This window comes from Dendrobium catenatum, unplaced genomic scaffold (assembly GCF_001605985.2).
Source record: "Dendrobium catenatum unplaced genomic scaffold, ASM160598v2 fragScaff_scaffold_1470, whole genome shotgun sequence".
NCBI lineage: Eukaryota > Viridiplantae > Streptophyta > Magnoliopsida > Asparagales > Orchidaceae > Dendrobium > Dendrobium catenatum.
This window is the reverse complement of record NW_021319932.1, coordinates 1570198-1587355: the sequence shown is the minus strand read 5'-3', so window position 1 is coordinate 1587355 and position 17158 is coordinate 1570198. Positions and strand designations below refer to the sequence as shown.

The 17158-nt window shown below is 36.8% G+C and overlaps 1 protein-coding gene across 1 annotated transcript; it reads right to left on the bottom strand.

The window, feature by feature from the left end:
• Positions 1-7460: 7460 nt before the first annotated feature.
• Positions 7461-9246, bottom strand: LOC114581005 (peptidyl-prolyl cis-trans isomerase E-like). Its single transcript, XM_028700205.1, has 3 exons — positions 9031-9246; positions 8737-8838; positions 7461-7924 (listed from the first exon to the last, which is right to left on the bottom strand). Exons 1-3 carry the CDS (start codon positions 9244-9246, stop codon positions 7769-7771), a joined length of 474 nt encoding a protein of 157 aa, XP_028556038.1. The 3' UTR covers positions 7461-7768.
• Between the last annotated feature and the right edge of the window lie 7912 nt (positions 9247-17158).

The window sequence follows — 17158 nt, the reverse complement described above, 5'->3', positions numbered from 1 at the left end:
AGAGGCTATATTAACTTTGTTTGAATTTGAAGTAAAATAAATATAGATATAAGTCAAAAATGATGTGGTATGATAGGGACAAATACAATCCAACTCATCATTAAATAGGAATCGAGAAGAAACTGAGTGAGGTTTATAACACGACTAGAAAAAGCTAAAATATTAGGAGTAGAAAAGAAATTACACAAAGTTTTTTACAATGTTATTTTATATGTTTCATCAATCAAATACTCTAAAATATAAAATCTCTAGCAATTTGAACATAGTTGCATATCATTTCTTTTCAAAAAATAAATAGCGCCTAAATATTTAATTTTTTATTTATTTTATTTATTTTTATAAAGTTAAAAATTTTTTAGAATATATAAATAAAAAGATCCATATTCTCATCTTTATATTTCATTCGCTCAAGTTTAGGAACTTATCATTTGATTAATGCAAATTTTTTTTAGAATTGTTTAATAATTTACGCTTTTCACTGGTATAGCCTTTCATTTTATAGCCCGACAAATCAAAAAAGTTTACGCGCGAATTCCTTTTGCATTTCCCTCATGTCCTCCTAACTCACCCGGCATACTGCGTGGCCTGGAAGACTCTCTTCTCTCTCTCTCGTCTCACAGGCGCTAAGGAATCTCTTCAGGCCGAAAATGGAGGCACCGAAGCAAAAGCGAACGACGTGCTTTATCTGCAATAAGTTCACACCGAGAGTCAGGGACGGTTTCCTTTCTTGAATATTCTTTTTTCTCTTTACTCGTCTGCAATCCCAATTTCTTCAGCAAATAAATGTAAAATCTTCCAGCTGAAAACGGCTTTTATTTAATCTTGCCGTATTAATATAAAACTTACTCGTCATTGCGTTCTCCGCGCGGATTCCTTAAATCTCCGTTTCTCTTTATACATCCTCTAAAAGATTTTGTCTCTGTGGTTCTTCTATTCTAATTACAACGGACACATGAAATCTTTCTGGGGTTTTGGCTTCCTTTTATCTGTCATGCTCGTGGGATGGAGCTCTCGAGCTTAGAGAACTTGATCTGAGGAGACGACATATTTGATGGCGAAGGTGTCTCGGAGGATCGCCTCTATTCCGTCCCACTCACATCTTAATATCCAGCATGCGGCACGCCAGGGAGCAGGTAATTGAGCTGTTTAATTTATATTTTAATACTCGTTTTGTTTACTTTCCATCCTACATATTGCGTCCTTTATATGTGATCATGATTTATTGAACCAGGTCTTTGCTCTGTGTTTGCCCTAAATCTCTTAGCTGTTCATTTGGGAGAGGTTTTATATTACTTCTATAAAGCATACTTTTTATAGTATAGCAAATTTTTATATTTTAAAAATAAAGTTGCTTTAAGAAGATACAAAGAAAATACAGTCCAAACATCGCCTTAATGTTTGAATATTTTAGATTTGGTTATGTCATTCTGCTAGGAGCATCAAGCTTTGTTTGGGAAGACCTTCTACTGCTTCTTAAAATAGCTTTTTTAATAAAAAAGTTAAATTTTTTTTTCCTAAAAGTTGTTTAAGAAAATAGATAAAAACACTATCTCCAATACTACCTAGTTCCTATCATGGATTTTTTTTTAATTTAATTTGTTAGTGTCAGCATTGTTTGAGATTTTATACCATATTGTCAAGTATGATATAGAATAATTCATAGAAATGTTTATTTTTCTTATTTCTCTTCCTTAAAACATGCCGTTCCAAATTGGTCGGCATATATATAATATTTATATAATATATATATTCATAATATATATAAAAAACTAGTTATTAAGTGATAGTTTGGGATGTCTTCTACATCAAGTGCTATTTTTTTTCATTTGAAAAACAAAAAGTAAAATTTTAATTATATATTTAATATTTGATAAGGATTTAATTTATGGATTATATTTTGAGATTGAATATTTACATAAAGAATATAATATTAAATCTAACCAATAAATTTAATTTATAAAATCATTCAATATCAAATATATATTAGAAGTACTTGTGACATATTATTTTTTTTCTTTTCATTTCTAAAGCAGTCAATACTAGGCCAGTAAAAGTTCATATCTTTGAGATCGCGTTTCGTCGCATGTTGGATTAGTTCAAAATGCATTAATCAATGATTTGTGTAATCATTCATTGATCCAATTGATGGCAATACAATTTGATGTGATGAGAATTTTTTCAAAATTTACCCAATCAAACATTTATGCATCTAACCTTCAGAATACGCCTATAAACTTTATGCCATCTAACATTAAGATCTCGTATGATGGTTAGATTTTGATGGATGCTCTGGAGGTCTGCCAACCATGTCTGGGCGATTAACATCTCAGCTGGTTAATATACTTTCAGTGTTGGATTGATAAGCAGTTTGCTTGGAGATGGAAGACTTACTGGTTAACCACCTATCACTCGTGGATTTGGATCTGGAGAAAATGTTGCTTGTCCAATTAGGAGGTTAGAGATGTAACCTTAGAAAATCTTAGAATATTGGATAAACTGATATATATATTATATGTATATATATATTATAATAATAGTGATATATATATTATATATAGGTATTAATATCATTATATAGTAGTATTATATTTCCGATTGTTTGATTTCGCAAGGTAGAATATTGTTGATAAATTTGTTTGAGTATTTCCCTTGCTCACTTTCATGGCGATAACTGCAATCACATCTACGCACTCATTTAGTCTAAAATTTGGCTATCTTTTATTCTAAAAAATTACTTTGGGTTCAATGAGCTCTGCAGGAGGGGGTTGGTGCAATGACATATCCAATATGTTTTACCGCAAAAAGTCTCGCCATGGTTCATCATACAATCATGGAGCAGCAGCTACAGTTCACTGGAATTCTGAGCGATAAACCTGACGAAAAATACAGGTGGGTTATTTAACCTTAAACCCTTTCCCTGTTCCATTGCAAAAGTAGGGGAATAGAAGTTCTTGAATTTGACCATATGAGTAGTGACTTAACAAATGCAGATTTTTTATAACGGACAGATGTTAAGGTTTGCTACTGTGGATGGTTGGCGTCTTTTCTCTTGGCGAAGGCATGACAAGGGTTTGTATTTTTTTTTTTGATGTTTTATTCTTCCTTTTCGCACCTGTTCTTTTATAGCTGTTATTGTGTTATTTCAAGCTTCTCTAATAACTGGTACATCATAGATTCGAACAGAAATATCTAGGGAAATTTATTAGGTGTCGGATTCCGGTATAGTGCAGAGCAGCACCGGTTCTTCTATTTATTACAATGAAAGTACACGTCAAGAGCATAGCTTGTACAGTAATGCGCTTTCATAAAACGAGAGAAAACCGACGTTATCTCCGTCAAAGTGCCCCGACTAATAATTTTCTCATAAAAAGAAGTGAGAATCTTTCTAGTTTTAGATAAGTAACTGGCGTTTCAATTAAACTGCTGAAAATGATAGCGCTGTTTCTACATCCACGCTCTGTGAATTTTAGAGAGATCCCTCCGTCTTAAAATGCAGTCATACTATCATTACTGATGCCGTCATTATTGGCTGACTTTGCAATACTAAAGGACCTTTAGATTTCTTCATATGGTTCTTATTATTTTTTTGTTGGGATTATTTTAAAGAAGGCACAACCATTATGGCTTTCTCAGTAAATAGTTGATTGTTTAGTTCACACATCGATTGGCAGCTTTAAAGCAATCTCTCTAATCTCCTGCAACATGAAGTTATGGCTACAAATGCAGTGGACATTTTCTGATGGACCGATTTCCATTTCCCAATTTGATTATTATTGGCCTATAGATACTGCCCACTGGCTAACGATACATATAAAACTTGTTTTAAAATCTTTGGTTTTATTAACAGTGGTGCAGACAATGTTAGAGGTGCTTCCTGTGGTTTCAATTTGTAATATCCTGACAAAGGTTTTAAAGACCTCTTGAAAAGTCTAGCAGTTTCTTAGTGCCACAAATAAACTTTTGCAAATGTGCAATAGTTTGTTTATATTTATGTTTATTTTAGTTGAGTTCTAAGGCTTAACGTGGTACATGGACCAAGTAAACAGTTTCCAAATTGTGGTCAATTTATTCTAAATTACATGGAAGTTGCCATTTCAGTGCCTATGTGTTGTTTCTACTGTGCTTGATACGTTGAACTCAGACAATGCTACATTAATTTCGCTCCACTCTTTTTTTCTGCTATTGATGATGCAGTATTCACTGAGTTCCACCGCTGCATCATAACTTGTTAGTGTTGATAGAGAAATAAATTTCTATACTAAAGTCTCCATGTTTCACTTCAGTAATAAAGTTATTCTTCTTTCACTAGTGCCCTGGTTTTGTAATGGACGATTCAGATTTCTTGAGACAGAACAATGGCTCTACTGCTGAAGTTCTTGCTGGTTTCCATTTCAGGAGCAGGTCTTTTGTTTCCGTGGATCAAACGCATCTGGTTAGCTGCTATGAGAAGATTTAATGTTAAAGGGAAAATGCGTTATGCAAAATACAGGTTTATATTCTTTCTTTTGCAATGCATTTTTGTCATATTCCACGTCTTTCTGTGATACTCGTCACTGTCCCCAGGCACTTCGTACCGGCTGGCTCGCTGGTGGTGGTAGCAAGCCATCCCATTGCGATGGATTTCGAGCCTTATTCTCCGGCAAGCATAAGAGTCAAGTGTGGTTGGCGGTGCTGGATTGTTCCGTTGATGGGCGCGTATGAAATCTGATGACAGCATACATATTTACTTATTTGCTAAAATTTAACTCTAATAATTTGCCACATAGATCTCTTAACGTATATCGCGATTTCTGTTTTTATGACTAAAGCTCTTTGTTTGGGACGGCTTTCTTACTGCTTTCTTAAAGCGGCTTTTTTAGTCAATTTTTTTAAAACTTTGTATTAAAAGCGTTTTAAGAAGCAGAAGAGAAAGCAGCCTCAATACGAGCCTAAATAATTCTAATTCATCTTTTCGTCTCTCGGAAAGTCATAAATTTAAAGTTGATTAGAATTTTCAATCTAATTTTGGCTACTGTTGTGGTTTAATCTTGTGACTGTAGTTTGCTGTGGCTGTCCGTCGCACTTACAGATCCTTCTTTAGAGGAGTAGTAAGTTAGCAGGTACTTGTTACAAGCCTTTAATATTGGCATGTTTAAGCACTCTAATATGCTGTACATGTTTAATTAGTTGTTGAATAGACTTTAAAACTCTGGTTCCAAGTTTTTCTCTTAACCTTGTTGGTATTTGTTTTTCAATTTCTCTCTAGTACCAGTCATAAGCTTTTCTCTCTGCAAATAATTGTATTTGGGGCAAACAGGGGAGTGGGCTTCAAGGACTTACCACAGACCTGCACCTTCTCGCTTGAATCCTACTTTGGTAAAAATGATTCCATCTCCGATATAAGGTTTGATTTATACGCATAGGTAGGATTTAACAGATATCATAAGTTTATTATTCATCCTTCTTTCTTTTCAGTGCTTCTTTCCACAGAATGTGTGTGCATTATTCAGACCCCGCTTTTTTTCTTTGCAATACAGCATATGATGTTTGGCAGGTAAATAAATATATGCTACAAACTTTTAATTAATAAGACGCCAGTACTTGCTATTGTAATGAAAATTCTGCTCGTCTTTTTTATCGAACTTTTTACATGAACAAAGTGTGAACTATTCCCGAATACTTTGTTAATCTCCTCATTTTCATATTGGTTCCATTCTGGATGAACTAATACTTGATAGAGCAACCTGAAATATTACTGTTGTCATTTTTTTTCTTCCTTGGGTCTCAGCTCAAGGAGAGTCAGCAACCGAGAGGCGGCTGATCCTCATGGTTATATGGCAAGACATGAGGATGGATAAATGCAAAATGCAACCAGATCAAATACAGTTTCTCCAAGGTAATATTTTTTCATGCTATAATTTAATACTTATGCAAGTATTTAATTATTCACGTAACTTAAACGATATTTGCACTTGATCTTTTCTCTATTTATTCAGGAATCAAATGCTTATGTTAGTGGAAAGGTTCTCGTCATCAAAAAGAAATGGGATGATTTAATTAATTCATGTTTTTGCCCATTGCCAAAGTGAGAGGCAGGATACTTGGTTCGGTAGCAATGCCGCAACTATTAGGGACAGAGGTATGGTTTACACTGCAAACTCCTTATATTGTTATTAATGCTGCCAAAAAAAATTTTGTGAATTTCTCTTCGGACAATTTTCTACCCTTCGATAAAACTTCAATAGGCTTCACTAAAACTCTTTTTGTTTAAGTTATGAAGCTTGATTTTTTTCGCCTACAAAGAAATATGGCTATGTAAATAAATTAAGTAGCTCTTATAAAAATTTGAATAGAGGATTAGCGATTAAAAATAGGATTATAATTACTTATGAAGTCTTGAGTGATTTTTCATGCATTAAATAATAATATTATTATATAAATAATGTCATTATTGCTAATTAATTTCTTGATTAGAGGATGACTTGTGAGAGTGGGCATCACACGTGGCACATGGTATCACATTGGGGGGATTTGTAAAGTTGTCAAACTTGTCAATATTATCGACTTGCAAGGAGAATGTCCAATTGAATTTGCAATGAATATGAAACTTACTAAATTCTTGGACAAATTTTTAGTTAGGGGTGTCAAAATGGGTTAACTAATTGGATTTGCGTCAAATTTGCAATTGATCTGGCTTGAATTTGCACAACACGAACCTGACCCAATAACATTATTTTGATTAAAAAAATTTTAAACTTGTCAATTATATAATTTATGTAAATTGATAAAAATTGAAAAGATATGCCAACAAGCACAAAATCTAAATGAGTTAAGATCGGATATCTAGGTCAACACGAATATGACCCATTTAATGAACATATTAGAATTCCAAATTGATCTTGACTCGCTTATCAAACAGGTCAACCAAACTAAGAATTTGGTATATAAGTAATTAGGTCAAAGCGAAAATATTTTGATAGTTAAGAATTTCAGGTATTACATAATGATATCAGAGCAATACACTAACCAAAAAAAGATACAAGACAATGTGTGACATCATGAGGGCCACCTCTTCAACCCTATATGAGATACAATGCTACATAACGAGAGCCACCACTTGAACTAAAAAAAATGTTAAAATCGTAAACATTGAGGCGTCTTTTCACAAAGACATCAGTTACTTAAGCCAGAAAAATTATGAAATCCTTTAAAATAAAAAAAGAAATTAAAATTGTAAACATTGAAATGTCTTTTGATGTAATGATTGATGGTTCATTGAGAAGCTCTAAAGTTAAGCATTCTCCTCTGAAAGCAATCCTGCGATGTGCAATCTCTTCAAAAGTTACACCAACAAGATAAAATCATGAGGCCATTAGGCCAACGAGGACAATACTTCAATAGCTAAAAAGCTAGATTTTACATGAAGAGAGCCTGACTTCATAAACCTCATAACCAGCATCACTGAACACACTAACATTCATTCAAAAGAAAATTGTTCTCACCTCATTTATTTCAACAATAATCATTAACATAAATAAGAGCCAACAGAAGAAAGATTTAAAAAAAAACTAAGCAGAAACAAGATAGAAAATAACTGAGCATAATCAAGTTACAGCCCTAAATTAGCCTCCTCATCATTTTCAGAAATTTGGAGCAGCCTCAATGGTTATATCTCTCATAATGCAAGCAAAAATGTCTACATCAAAGTTACAGAGATGAAAAAGATAATATTCCAGTATTTCTGCAAGTAAAAATAAGCCAAGCAAGCCCATCAAAGCAGAAGATCCATTCAGCTCTGGACTGGAAGCTCACCAGAATTCACAATTCTACAAGGGCGCTTTGGGACATCAGACCTGCTGGTTTCCTGGGACTCTATCTTCTTCAAGACATCAATTCCTTCCAGAACATGTCCAAAAACGACATGGCGGTTGTCCAGCCATGGAGTCTGTTTTAGACGCCAATGGAGGAGGTGAATATATGCAGACCTTATAGTAATTCAATGTATAAACTATCTATAACTTCGACTTGCATGTTTTGCAATGAATATTTGACAAGATGGCAGCAAAGTAAGTAAATGTAGTGGGATTTTGGGTTTCGGCGTACTTGCTGAGGTTTTCTTAGGGTTTCGGCGGGCATGGAAGCGTCACGGCGTATCATCTATTTTTTTAGGGTTTAGATGGTGAAGCTTCTCGGGTAAACATACTTCCTTAGGGAAATTTACATACACTTTATTTCATACTATTTATATATCTAACACCCAAAACATTAATATTACATGCCTATCGCCTATATACAACTTTAATATCAAATATATCACTCCTATAATTCATTTCTACCATTCATATCATTCTATAAACTTTAATATTTCATTTCAAGCACTCAAATTTATTATATGAGTGATAAACATGTAATATTAATGTTTTGGGTATTAGATATGTAACTAGCATGAAATAAGGTGGTAAGTATGAATTTTGTATATAAGAAAGATTTTGATATTATGTTTATAAATATCTTGTAAATAAGATGGTAAAGCTTCTTCCATACTCACTATTTTGAATTTGCTAAAAACAGGGATGAAGGTTGTGAACAGATTCAAGCAGGCACGAGCAATGGTGGCAATGCCTTTGCTTTAAACAAAGAGGGCAAAGGTTTGAATCGCATCAAACAAAACAAATAAGATTCTGGTAAGGGGAGTTTACTTTGTCAAAAATGGACAGTGTAGGCGTTTAAACCACCAAAAATTATAGAGAGAGATACCTTCACTGTGCATATGAAGAACTGGCTTCCATTAGTATCAGGGCCTGCATTAGCCATGCTTAAGACTCCGGGTCCAATGTGCTTCACTGGAAGAATGAAATACTAATTATAAGTTCGAGGCATCAGTGCAACAAAGTAAACAAAAATACGACTACTTTCAAGTTATTATCATCTCTAAAAAATAAGAAATTTATGTCTGAAATGCTCAAATCTGGCATTACAAATAGAACTGCAATGGGTCAAAAATCAATCCATTTACCACTACATGTGGATCGAATTTTTTTTTCCCCAGACCGGCGGGGAAGGAGGTAGTGGGCGGCTTATGAGGCTCCAATCGTGGCTTGAGAATCGTCGGTCGAAGATGCTCGCAAGAATTGAGACGACTCGCTCCAAATATTCTTCAATGGTGGTCTCGTCTTCAAATCCCACGTCGAAGCACGGAGATCTTAGGATGTTCATGCTTCCGTCGGCGTTGAATACAAGACCCCATTCAAACTCGGGATCCGCCATTCAACATTGAAGAGAACCGGAGAGAGAGGTGTCGTCTTCTCCTCTTCTTGCTGTAATTTCCCAAGAGAGGGAGTGAGGAGGTGGTCGACCAAAACAGAGGAGGAAGCGGGCGGGTGGATGGGATGGGGAAAATTAGGTTAGGAAAGGGGAAGAGGAGAGTTACACAAATATGAAATTAATTTCAGAATTTGAGTAAATTGGAGGGAAGCCAATTTGAAATTGATTTCAAATTATCAATGGAATTAAGGGGCACTTAATGGGCATTAATGTGGCCCATTAAAGAGGAGGCCGGCGGCTCAAGAGAGAGAGAGGGAGAGGGTGATTTCAAAAATCTGAAATTTAATCCAGAGTTTGAACGAAATTAGGGGAGGATTAATTTGAAATTGATTTCAAATTAATGGGGTAATCAATGCATTAATTGGCAGCATGAATGAGGGCCCATCCATGGTGGCCGGTGGCTTCAAGGGGAAGGGATTTGGTGTGGGAGCAAGTAATTAGTTTCCAAATTGGCACATGAGGTTTAAGAAAGATTAGGATGAAATCCGTTTGAAGTTGAATATCGTCATGAAAACGGATTTAAAACTTTCCTAATTTGGAATTTCCAAAATTGGAAAGTTTTTGGAAATTCAAATTTTGAATTTTCAAAATTGGGATTCGTGGTGGATGGGGATGAGGCCGACGGTTGAAGCTTACCGGCGGGTGGTGGAAGGTGGGGTGACCGGCGGCTAAGAGGGGCCTAGGGCCGGCGGGTTTGGGGAGAAGGAAGAAGAGCGGGATGAAGGGGATAAACCACGAGCCACGGACTCTTCCAATGACTGGTGGGTATTGCTTTTGCCCTCACCTTGGGCTTTCTCTCTCACTTCTCTCTAGCTCTCATGCAAGAAGAGTAAGAAGAAACAAAATCAAATTTTCATTCAATAATTCATTAACCCTTTTACATCGCATGAGACCACTATATATAGGTCTCCAATCAAGCAAAGAGAAAGTACATAATTGCCCTCTGGGCTACAACATCAAAGTAACTCCCCACAGGGGTAAAAACGAAAAAGACTGTAAATAAAAGATAAAATAATAAAATACATCGACTACATCATGACATCTGAATAAAAAATAGAGGCGCTAAATCGTGGCCGTCGATCTGCGATTTCGACGGCGATAAACATGTCGGTAGCGTCTGTCGATGTCCTCATCATTCTCCCCAGGTAGGAGAAAACTCGACCCTGTCGAGTGAGTGTCTCTAGAGCTCTCGTACCACTCTAGAAGGTCTGGGTCTAGACTCTGCAACTCCTCTCGGTCACCCACGTATCCTCCGTCGCCGGGGTCCCTTTCCAGTGAACTAAGTACCTTCGACGTCCGCCTCCTTTCGCAGTAATGATCTCATCATCTAATATGTCTTCAACTATCTCCGCATTGGGTAAGGGGGGTAAATTTGGGAGTGGAGGAAGGCTTGGGATCTCACCAGGTATGGTCGCACAAGGCTCATTTGTAAGTGGATTGTATGGGTTAAATTCTGGTTCCTCGAAGGTTACTAAATCTTCTATGTTAAATGTGAGGTTAATGTTGAAACCTTCGGGAAGGTCGAGTACGTAAGTATTGTTATTCACCTTTGAAACTATCTTGAACGGTCCGGTGCTTCTCGCATGCAACTTCTCGGCGGATCCAAGAGGAAAACGCTCCGGACGGATCCGGACCATCACAAAGTCTCCAATTTCGAATTCTTTAGCTCTTCTCTTATGATCAGCCATAAATTTATAATTCGCATTACTTTGCTCAATTTTCTTTTTAATTTCTTTATGTAACTCCTGTAGATGCGATGTAAATGAAGATGCTGACTCTGATATCCTAACTCTAGTGTTCATGGGAATCAAATCAATAGGTTGGTTGGGAAGATATCCGTACACTATTTCAGCGGGGCTAAGGTTTTGAGTGTTAGATATGTAAATAGCATGAAATAAAATTGTATGTATGAATTTTGTATGTAAGAAAGATTTTGATATTATGTTTATAAATATCTTGTAAATAAGATGATAAAGCTTCTTCCATAGTCATTATTTTGAATGTGCCAAAAACGGAAAATTATTATGTTCGGGGTCCGGATTCGTCCGGACACCAATCCAGACGCGCCATGTCACCCAGATACACCCGGGGCCCAGTGTATCCGAGTGATGTGGAGCGTCTGGATTGGTGTCCGGACGGTCTGGTCACCAAATGTAATAATTTGCCGCCAAAAACAGGAATGAAGGTTATGAATAGATTCAACAGCCAAGAGCAAAGTTGGCAATGCCTTTGCTTTCAACAAAGAGGGCAAAGGTTTGAATAGAATCAAACAAAACAAATAAGATACTGGTAAGGGGAGTTTACTTTGTCACAAATGGTCAGTGTAGGCGTTTAAACCACGAAAAATTATAGAGAGAGAGATACCTTCACCGTGCATATGAAGAACTGGCTTCCATTAGTATCAGGGCCTGCATTAGCCATGCTTAAGACTCCGGGTCCAATGTGCTTTACTGGAAGAATGAAATACTAATGATAAGTTCCAGGCATCAGTGCAACAAGTAAACAAAAATACGACTACTTTCAAGTTATTATCATCTTTAAAAAATAAGAAAATTATATCTGAAATGCTCAAATCTAGCATTACAAATAGGACTGCAACGGGTCAAAAATAAATCCATTTACCACTAGATGTGGATCGAATTTTTTTTTCCCCAGATTATCTACTCAATGCATTGATAGAAAATAGTCAATGCAATGATAGAAAATCCTATATATATATATACTACTATCATTTTATAATAATACGAGCACTTAATCCTAGAGCATTCATTCATCCCTTTGAATAGTTGAGATTTAAAGAAGACCATCCTCCTCTTCAAATCCTACTATCAACTTTAAAAAATTAAAGTATACTTCAATTATTAAACATTCAAATACGTGGATGAATGATGTAAGTGCTCCTATTCATCTAAGAGAATCATCTCTCCCTCTTTCTTTTTTATCATTGTTATATATACAATAACATCATGCTTTTATCCCACAGCGTGGGGTTGACAAAATGAATTCTTTTGCTCCGTTGTGTTCAGTTAAAAGTCAAATTCTCTATTCTAATACTTTATAACTAAGTCTTTTTAGGTCTATCTCTACCTTTCTTAACAAATGCCAAATCTAATGCATTGCTCTCCTAACCGGGTCATTGCAAGGCCAACGTTTTATGCGACCAAACCATCTAAGGCGACTCTCTCTAATCTTATTTGCCACTGGAGCTACACCAACCTTTTCACTTATATGCTCTTTTCGCATTCTGTCTCTAAGAGTAAAGCCACTCATTCACCTGAGCATCCTCATCTCTGCAACACTTAACTTATTTTTATGATTCTCTTTTAATGGCCAACATTCTGCGCCATAAAGCATTGCGGGTCTCACCACCATCTTATATAATTTTCTCTTAAGTTTGAGGGGTACTTTTCTTTCACACAACAAGCCCGATGGATTATTCCGCTTCAACCATCTAATTTGAATTCAACTAATAATATCCTCATTGATTTCATCATCACTGTGAATAATAGACCCCATATAACTAAAACGTGTACTCTTTTTAATGACTTGATCGCCCAAAGAGATAGTCCCCCCTAGTTCTATTATTACTACTAAAATTACACTCAATGTACTTGGCTTTAGATCTACTCAAGCGAAAACCTTTAAACTCTAAGGTGATCTCCATAATTCAAGTTTTCTTTTAACACCATCTCTAGTTTGATCAACAAGAAGAATATAATCAGCAAAAAGCATACACTAGGGTACAATTTTTTGCAAATGTCTAGAAAGAATATCTACGACTAAAGAAAAAAAGTATGGACTTAAAGTTGATCCTTGATGTAATCCAACTGAAACACAAAAATACTTGATTAAAATAATTTATAACAAGAATAATCCTAAACTATTAATAGTTCACTCAAATACTCTTACCTTACTTCATCTTCTTAGCTTTAAATCATCGTTACCCATCAATCTCATTTTCTCTCTGTAATACCACAACTAAAAAATAAAAAATAAAATCCAACCGACCTTATACCCCCAACCCAAACCACCATAGTTTTCTTCCCCCTTCTGCAACCAACTTTGTCCCACTGCCTTGAGAGCTTTGGAAAGGGCTTCCCCATGCCACGCATCAAGAGTCCCCTTCTTCATCTCTTCAACTAACAACCACTGCAGAGAGCTTGTTCTCATTTTTTTTCCTCCCAACACAAGTTCGTGAGCCTTCCTCCTTGCCTTCTTCTTTGATTTCTAGCTAAGGCATTACATCCATCATCTCTTTCCATGCTTCGTCTTCATAACAGAAACTTCCTCCAAGTAGATCCATAAATAACACCAAGAGAGCTGAATTTACTAATCTCCAACCAAAGTAAAACAAGTTACAAGTTGATTCACTATTCAAGAGGTGAATCGTCTCTCCCACAATTCCTAGCAGCCACTTGGAACCCAAACACCCCACAAAAAATGTTGTAGAAAATCAAAATATGACATAAACCATAACCCTCCAAAATCTCCCCCTTTAAATAACCTTAATTCCCTAATAAATGTCCCTTACATCTTTCCCAAAGAGTTCCCCCTAAAGCTTCTTCTCTTATAGGTGATATAGGAGGTGCTGAGCCCCACCTGGCCAGTTGTGCTGCCAGCCACCACATCAATACTCCCCTCCAAAAAAGTCACATTGTCCTCAAGGTGGAAAGAGAAACTACTTCCGGATGATACTATAGGACTCTCATGTCACCTCATACTATAGTAAATCCTTCCACTTGATTAACACATTCCTGATCCCTTCACCTCCAATGATTCTAATACCACCATGAAATCCCCTGCAACCTCCACCACAAATCCCTGACAGATATACATGCTCTTCTCTGCCTTCCTATACCCATCACCCCAAAGCATCCCGTGTCTACCAGCTTTAGCTCCATCTTGTCAACCATCTGATTGGATATGAAATTGTGGGTAGCCCCACTATCCACCAAAATTGTCACCACTTCCCTGCCTATCTGTCCCCTCATCTCATAGAGTGATTCGGAGTAAATCCCATTATAGAATATAGAATTCAACAAAATCTCTGCCACCTCCAAACGTAAGTGCTCTTCTTCCTCTTTCACTTCTCCTTCCATCTCTACTCCACCCATCTCCTCCTCATCACAAACAAAAAGAAACTGCAAGGTGTGATTTTTACACCTATGACTTGGTGTAAACTTCTCGTCGCACCTAAAATACAGCCCCTTAGCTTGTTTATCCTGCAACTCCATATCAGTTAGTTGTGTTTCCTCCCGACTAAGCTCCCAATCGTTTCTCCTTTGGAGCTTCCCTTTGAACCGATACAATCGGCACCCTAAGTGCAAGGAAGATAATTGTTATGAAATAAGAACCTCAAAAACTGCCCCCTTTGCTACTCATCTCAAGTGAGTTATTATCCTCTATCAATTATGCTAACTCCATAGCCTCTCCCAAGCACCCGCACAATGGCTCTCAGCTCTGGTATGAGCCCCTTCATGAAATTTCTCTCTAACACCATCTCCGATAGTCTCCCTAAACGTCCCAACATAAACACAAATCTCTCTCGGTACTCCATCATCATTCCCAGCTGTATCAAAGAGAAAAATTACTCATAATAGTATCCCTCCAGCTTGGTTCGAAAGCGCTCCAATAAATGGTCCTTGAACTCCTCCCACGAACAGATCGGGTCCCTCGACTCCATCCATTGGTACCATGTCGGTGCCTTCCTCTCGAGATATAGAGCCGTTGCCATAATCCTTTCCCCTTCTGCCAACCCGTTCACCGCAAAATATCTCTCCACTCTATAAATCCACTCATGTGCATCCTCGCCTTCAAACACCGACATGTTTATCTTCCTAACCTTCGGATCTCCCCACCCCAATTTCCCTTTCCGCCCCCCATGCCTCCCATGAAGCGAGCACCGGCGTCTCTCAATGGCTCCCTCTCCTCCCTTCTCCTTCCGTGTCTCCCTCTTCCTTTAAATTCAGCCCGCCTGTTCACTACTCTCCATTTCCTCCTACCTCCATATTCACTATCCATCCCCCTTCTCGGTAGAGGCTTAAGGTGGGGTTCTCCTAAAATTTCCACCTCTTCGTCTTCCCTCGGCATGTCATTTTCCTGATTCCCTCTTGCTTCTAGCAAAGTCGCTTTAGTTTGAAACTCTAACATCCACTTCATCACCCCCTCTAGATTCCTAAACCTTCCTTCCATAGTTGAAAAATGCTCATTCAACGATCCCACAGCCGTTCGCAGCTCCCATACTTGCCCCTCCAACTTTTCTTTCAATGACTCAACTCTTTTCTTGGCCATCGGTCCCAAAAACTTACTCTGATACCAATTTGATAGGACTTGATGATCCAAACAACAAACAACTATATAAATAAATATAAACTTACTTCAAATAGATCTAGAAATAACACCAATAGAGCTAAATTTAATAATCTCTAAGCAAAGTAAGACGATACAAGTTGACATTTAGATGCATAAAAACCTCAACAATGTCACATATCGCATAATGATGAGTCTCTTTTGTGAAAGCGTTTGAATCCAAATGCTGAGACGATTTTGGAAAAGAAAAAGTTGACGAACAGCCCAAAGAAATCATCTCAAAGTTGTAGGATTAGGTCGAAAGAACTCTGCTCGTTACATAATATTCCAAAACAATTTCCTCAGTGAAGGCACTAAAATAAGGGAGAAACAACTGCATCCAACATATGAATAATCAATTTTCAAAATTTAAGCGGATAGAAAGTTAATTATCCATTCGAAGCAGACAAGAAAAAAAAAAGTGGTACTAAAAATCTGCATAAAATCATATTGGAATATGAAAAGAGGCAACTTCTCTTATCTTTTATGGCAGTTTATTTTTTACTTCCACAAAAGTTTGATGTTTCATTCCATTTATGCTAAAGCTCAAACACATTATAAATGCATAAAATCCATAAAAGGATCACTATACCTTTATATGCCGTAGGATACATAATTCAAGTTAGAGTAAAGCATTTTTACTTCATAGTTTACTTTCTTCACATATGTGGGGCTCTAAAAATTCGCGCCCTAGCCTCTCTACGGACCCTTCTCTTTTTTCATTGGGTCATCGATGAGAGTTTTAACAAGTTCTGAGGCAAATTTTCAGAAGACAGATTGGGTTTTATTAGATAAGACATTAACCAGAGATTTCAGCCTTATTTTGCAAGCACTTTATAATCTAATTCCAGGTTTCCTATAGGCGCAAGCCCCTATAATTAATTACCCCTCCCGATAGCCAGAAAGAACTTTCAATTAAGGCTAGTCATCAAACATATATGTAGTATCTGGTGCATAGTAGCAGTGTGATTTAGTATTTGAAAATTTAATATTTAAAATTAGAATTTCACCACCTTGTACTTAAAGCGGATGGGGGGTGATCATAGATCCGATCAAGATCCCATGGTTCCGTCGTTCCGGGTCATCATGGTTAATGATCTACTTAGTCAGAGGATGTATCCGACCCAACCTGATAGAAAAATCATTGTCAGCAGCCATAGGTTGCTTCGTCCGAGGGTACCTTATAGACATAGGGTGAAAATTTACTCAATGGGACATATTTGAATCCACCTCAGTTGATAGAGGGCTTTGTGCCCTATCGGTAATATCCTATTGATTTATTACTCAATGATTCAGTGCCATTGAGGAACATATGGGTTCTAACCATTACTGTAATTTAATGGTGCCATTTGACGACAAAACCACCTGATCAGAGGGTTCCGGTCGTAACCATTTACATGTGGTACCATTTTGCGATGAAACCATTGGTTAGAGGACATGTGCCACGTCTTTACTGCAAGAGATGGATTTAGAATGAATCCTAATAATATTCTCGCCTAGACATAAA

What these genes read in the sequence shown, in the direction of transcription:
- LOC114581005 (XM_028700205.1), bottom strand. Translation starts at nt 9,246, where the DNA reads ATGGCGGATCCCGAGTTTGAATGGGGTCTTGTATTCAACGCCGACGGA. An exon ending in CACTACCTCCTTCCCCGCCG is followed by an intron (nt 8,839 to 9,030) that starts GTCTGGGGAAAA and finishes ACTTATAATTAG; the next exon opens with TATTTCATTCTTCCAGTGAA. An exon ending in TCTTCATATGCACAGTGAAG is followed by an intron (nt 7,925 to 8,736) that starts GTATCTCTCTCT and finishes CGTCTAAAACAG; the next exon opens with ACTCCATGGCTGGACAACCG.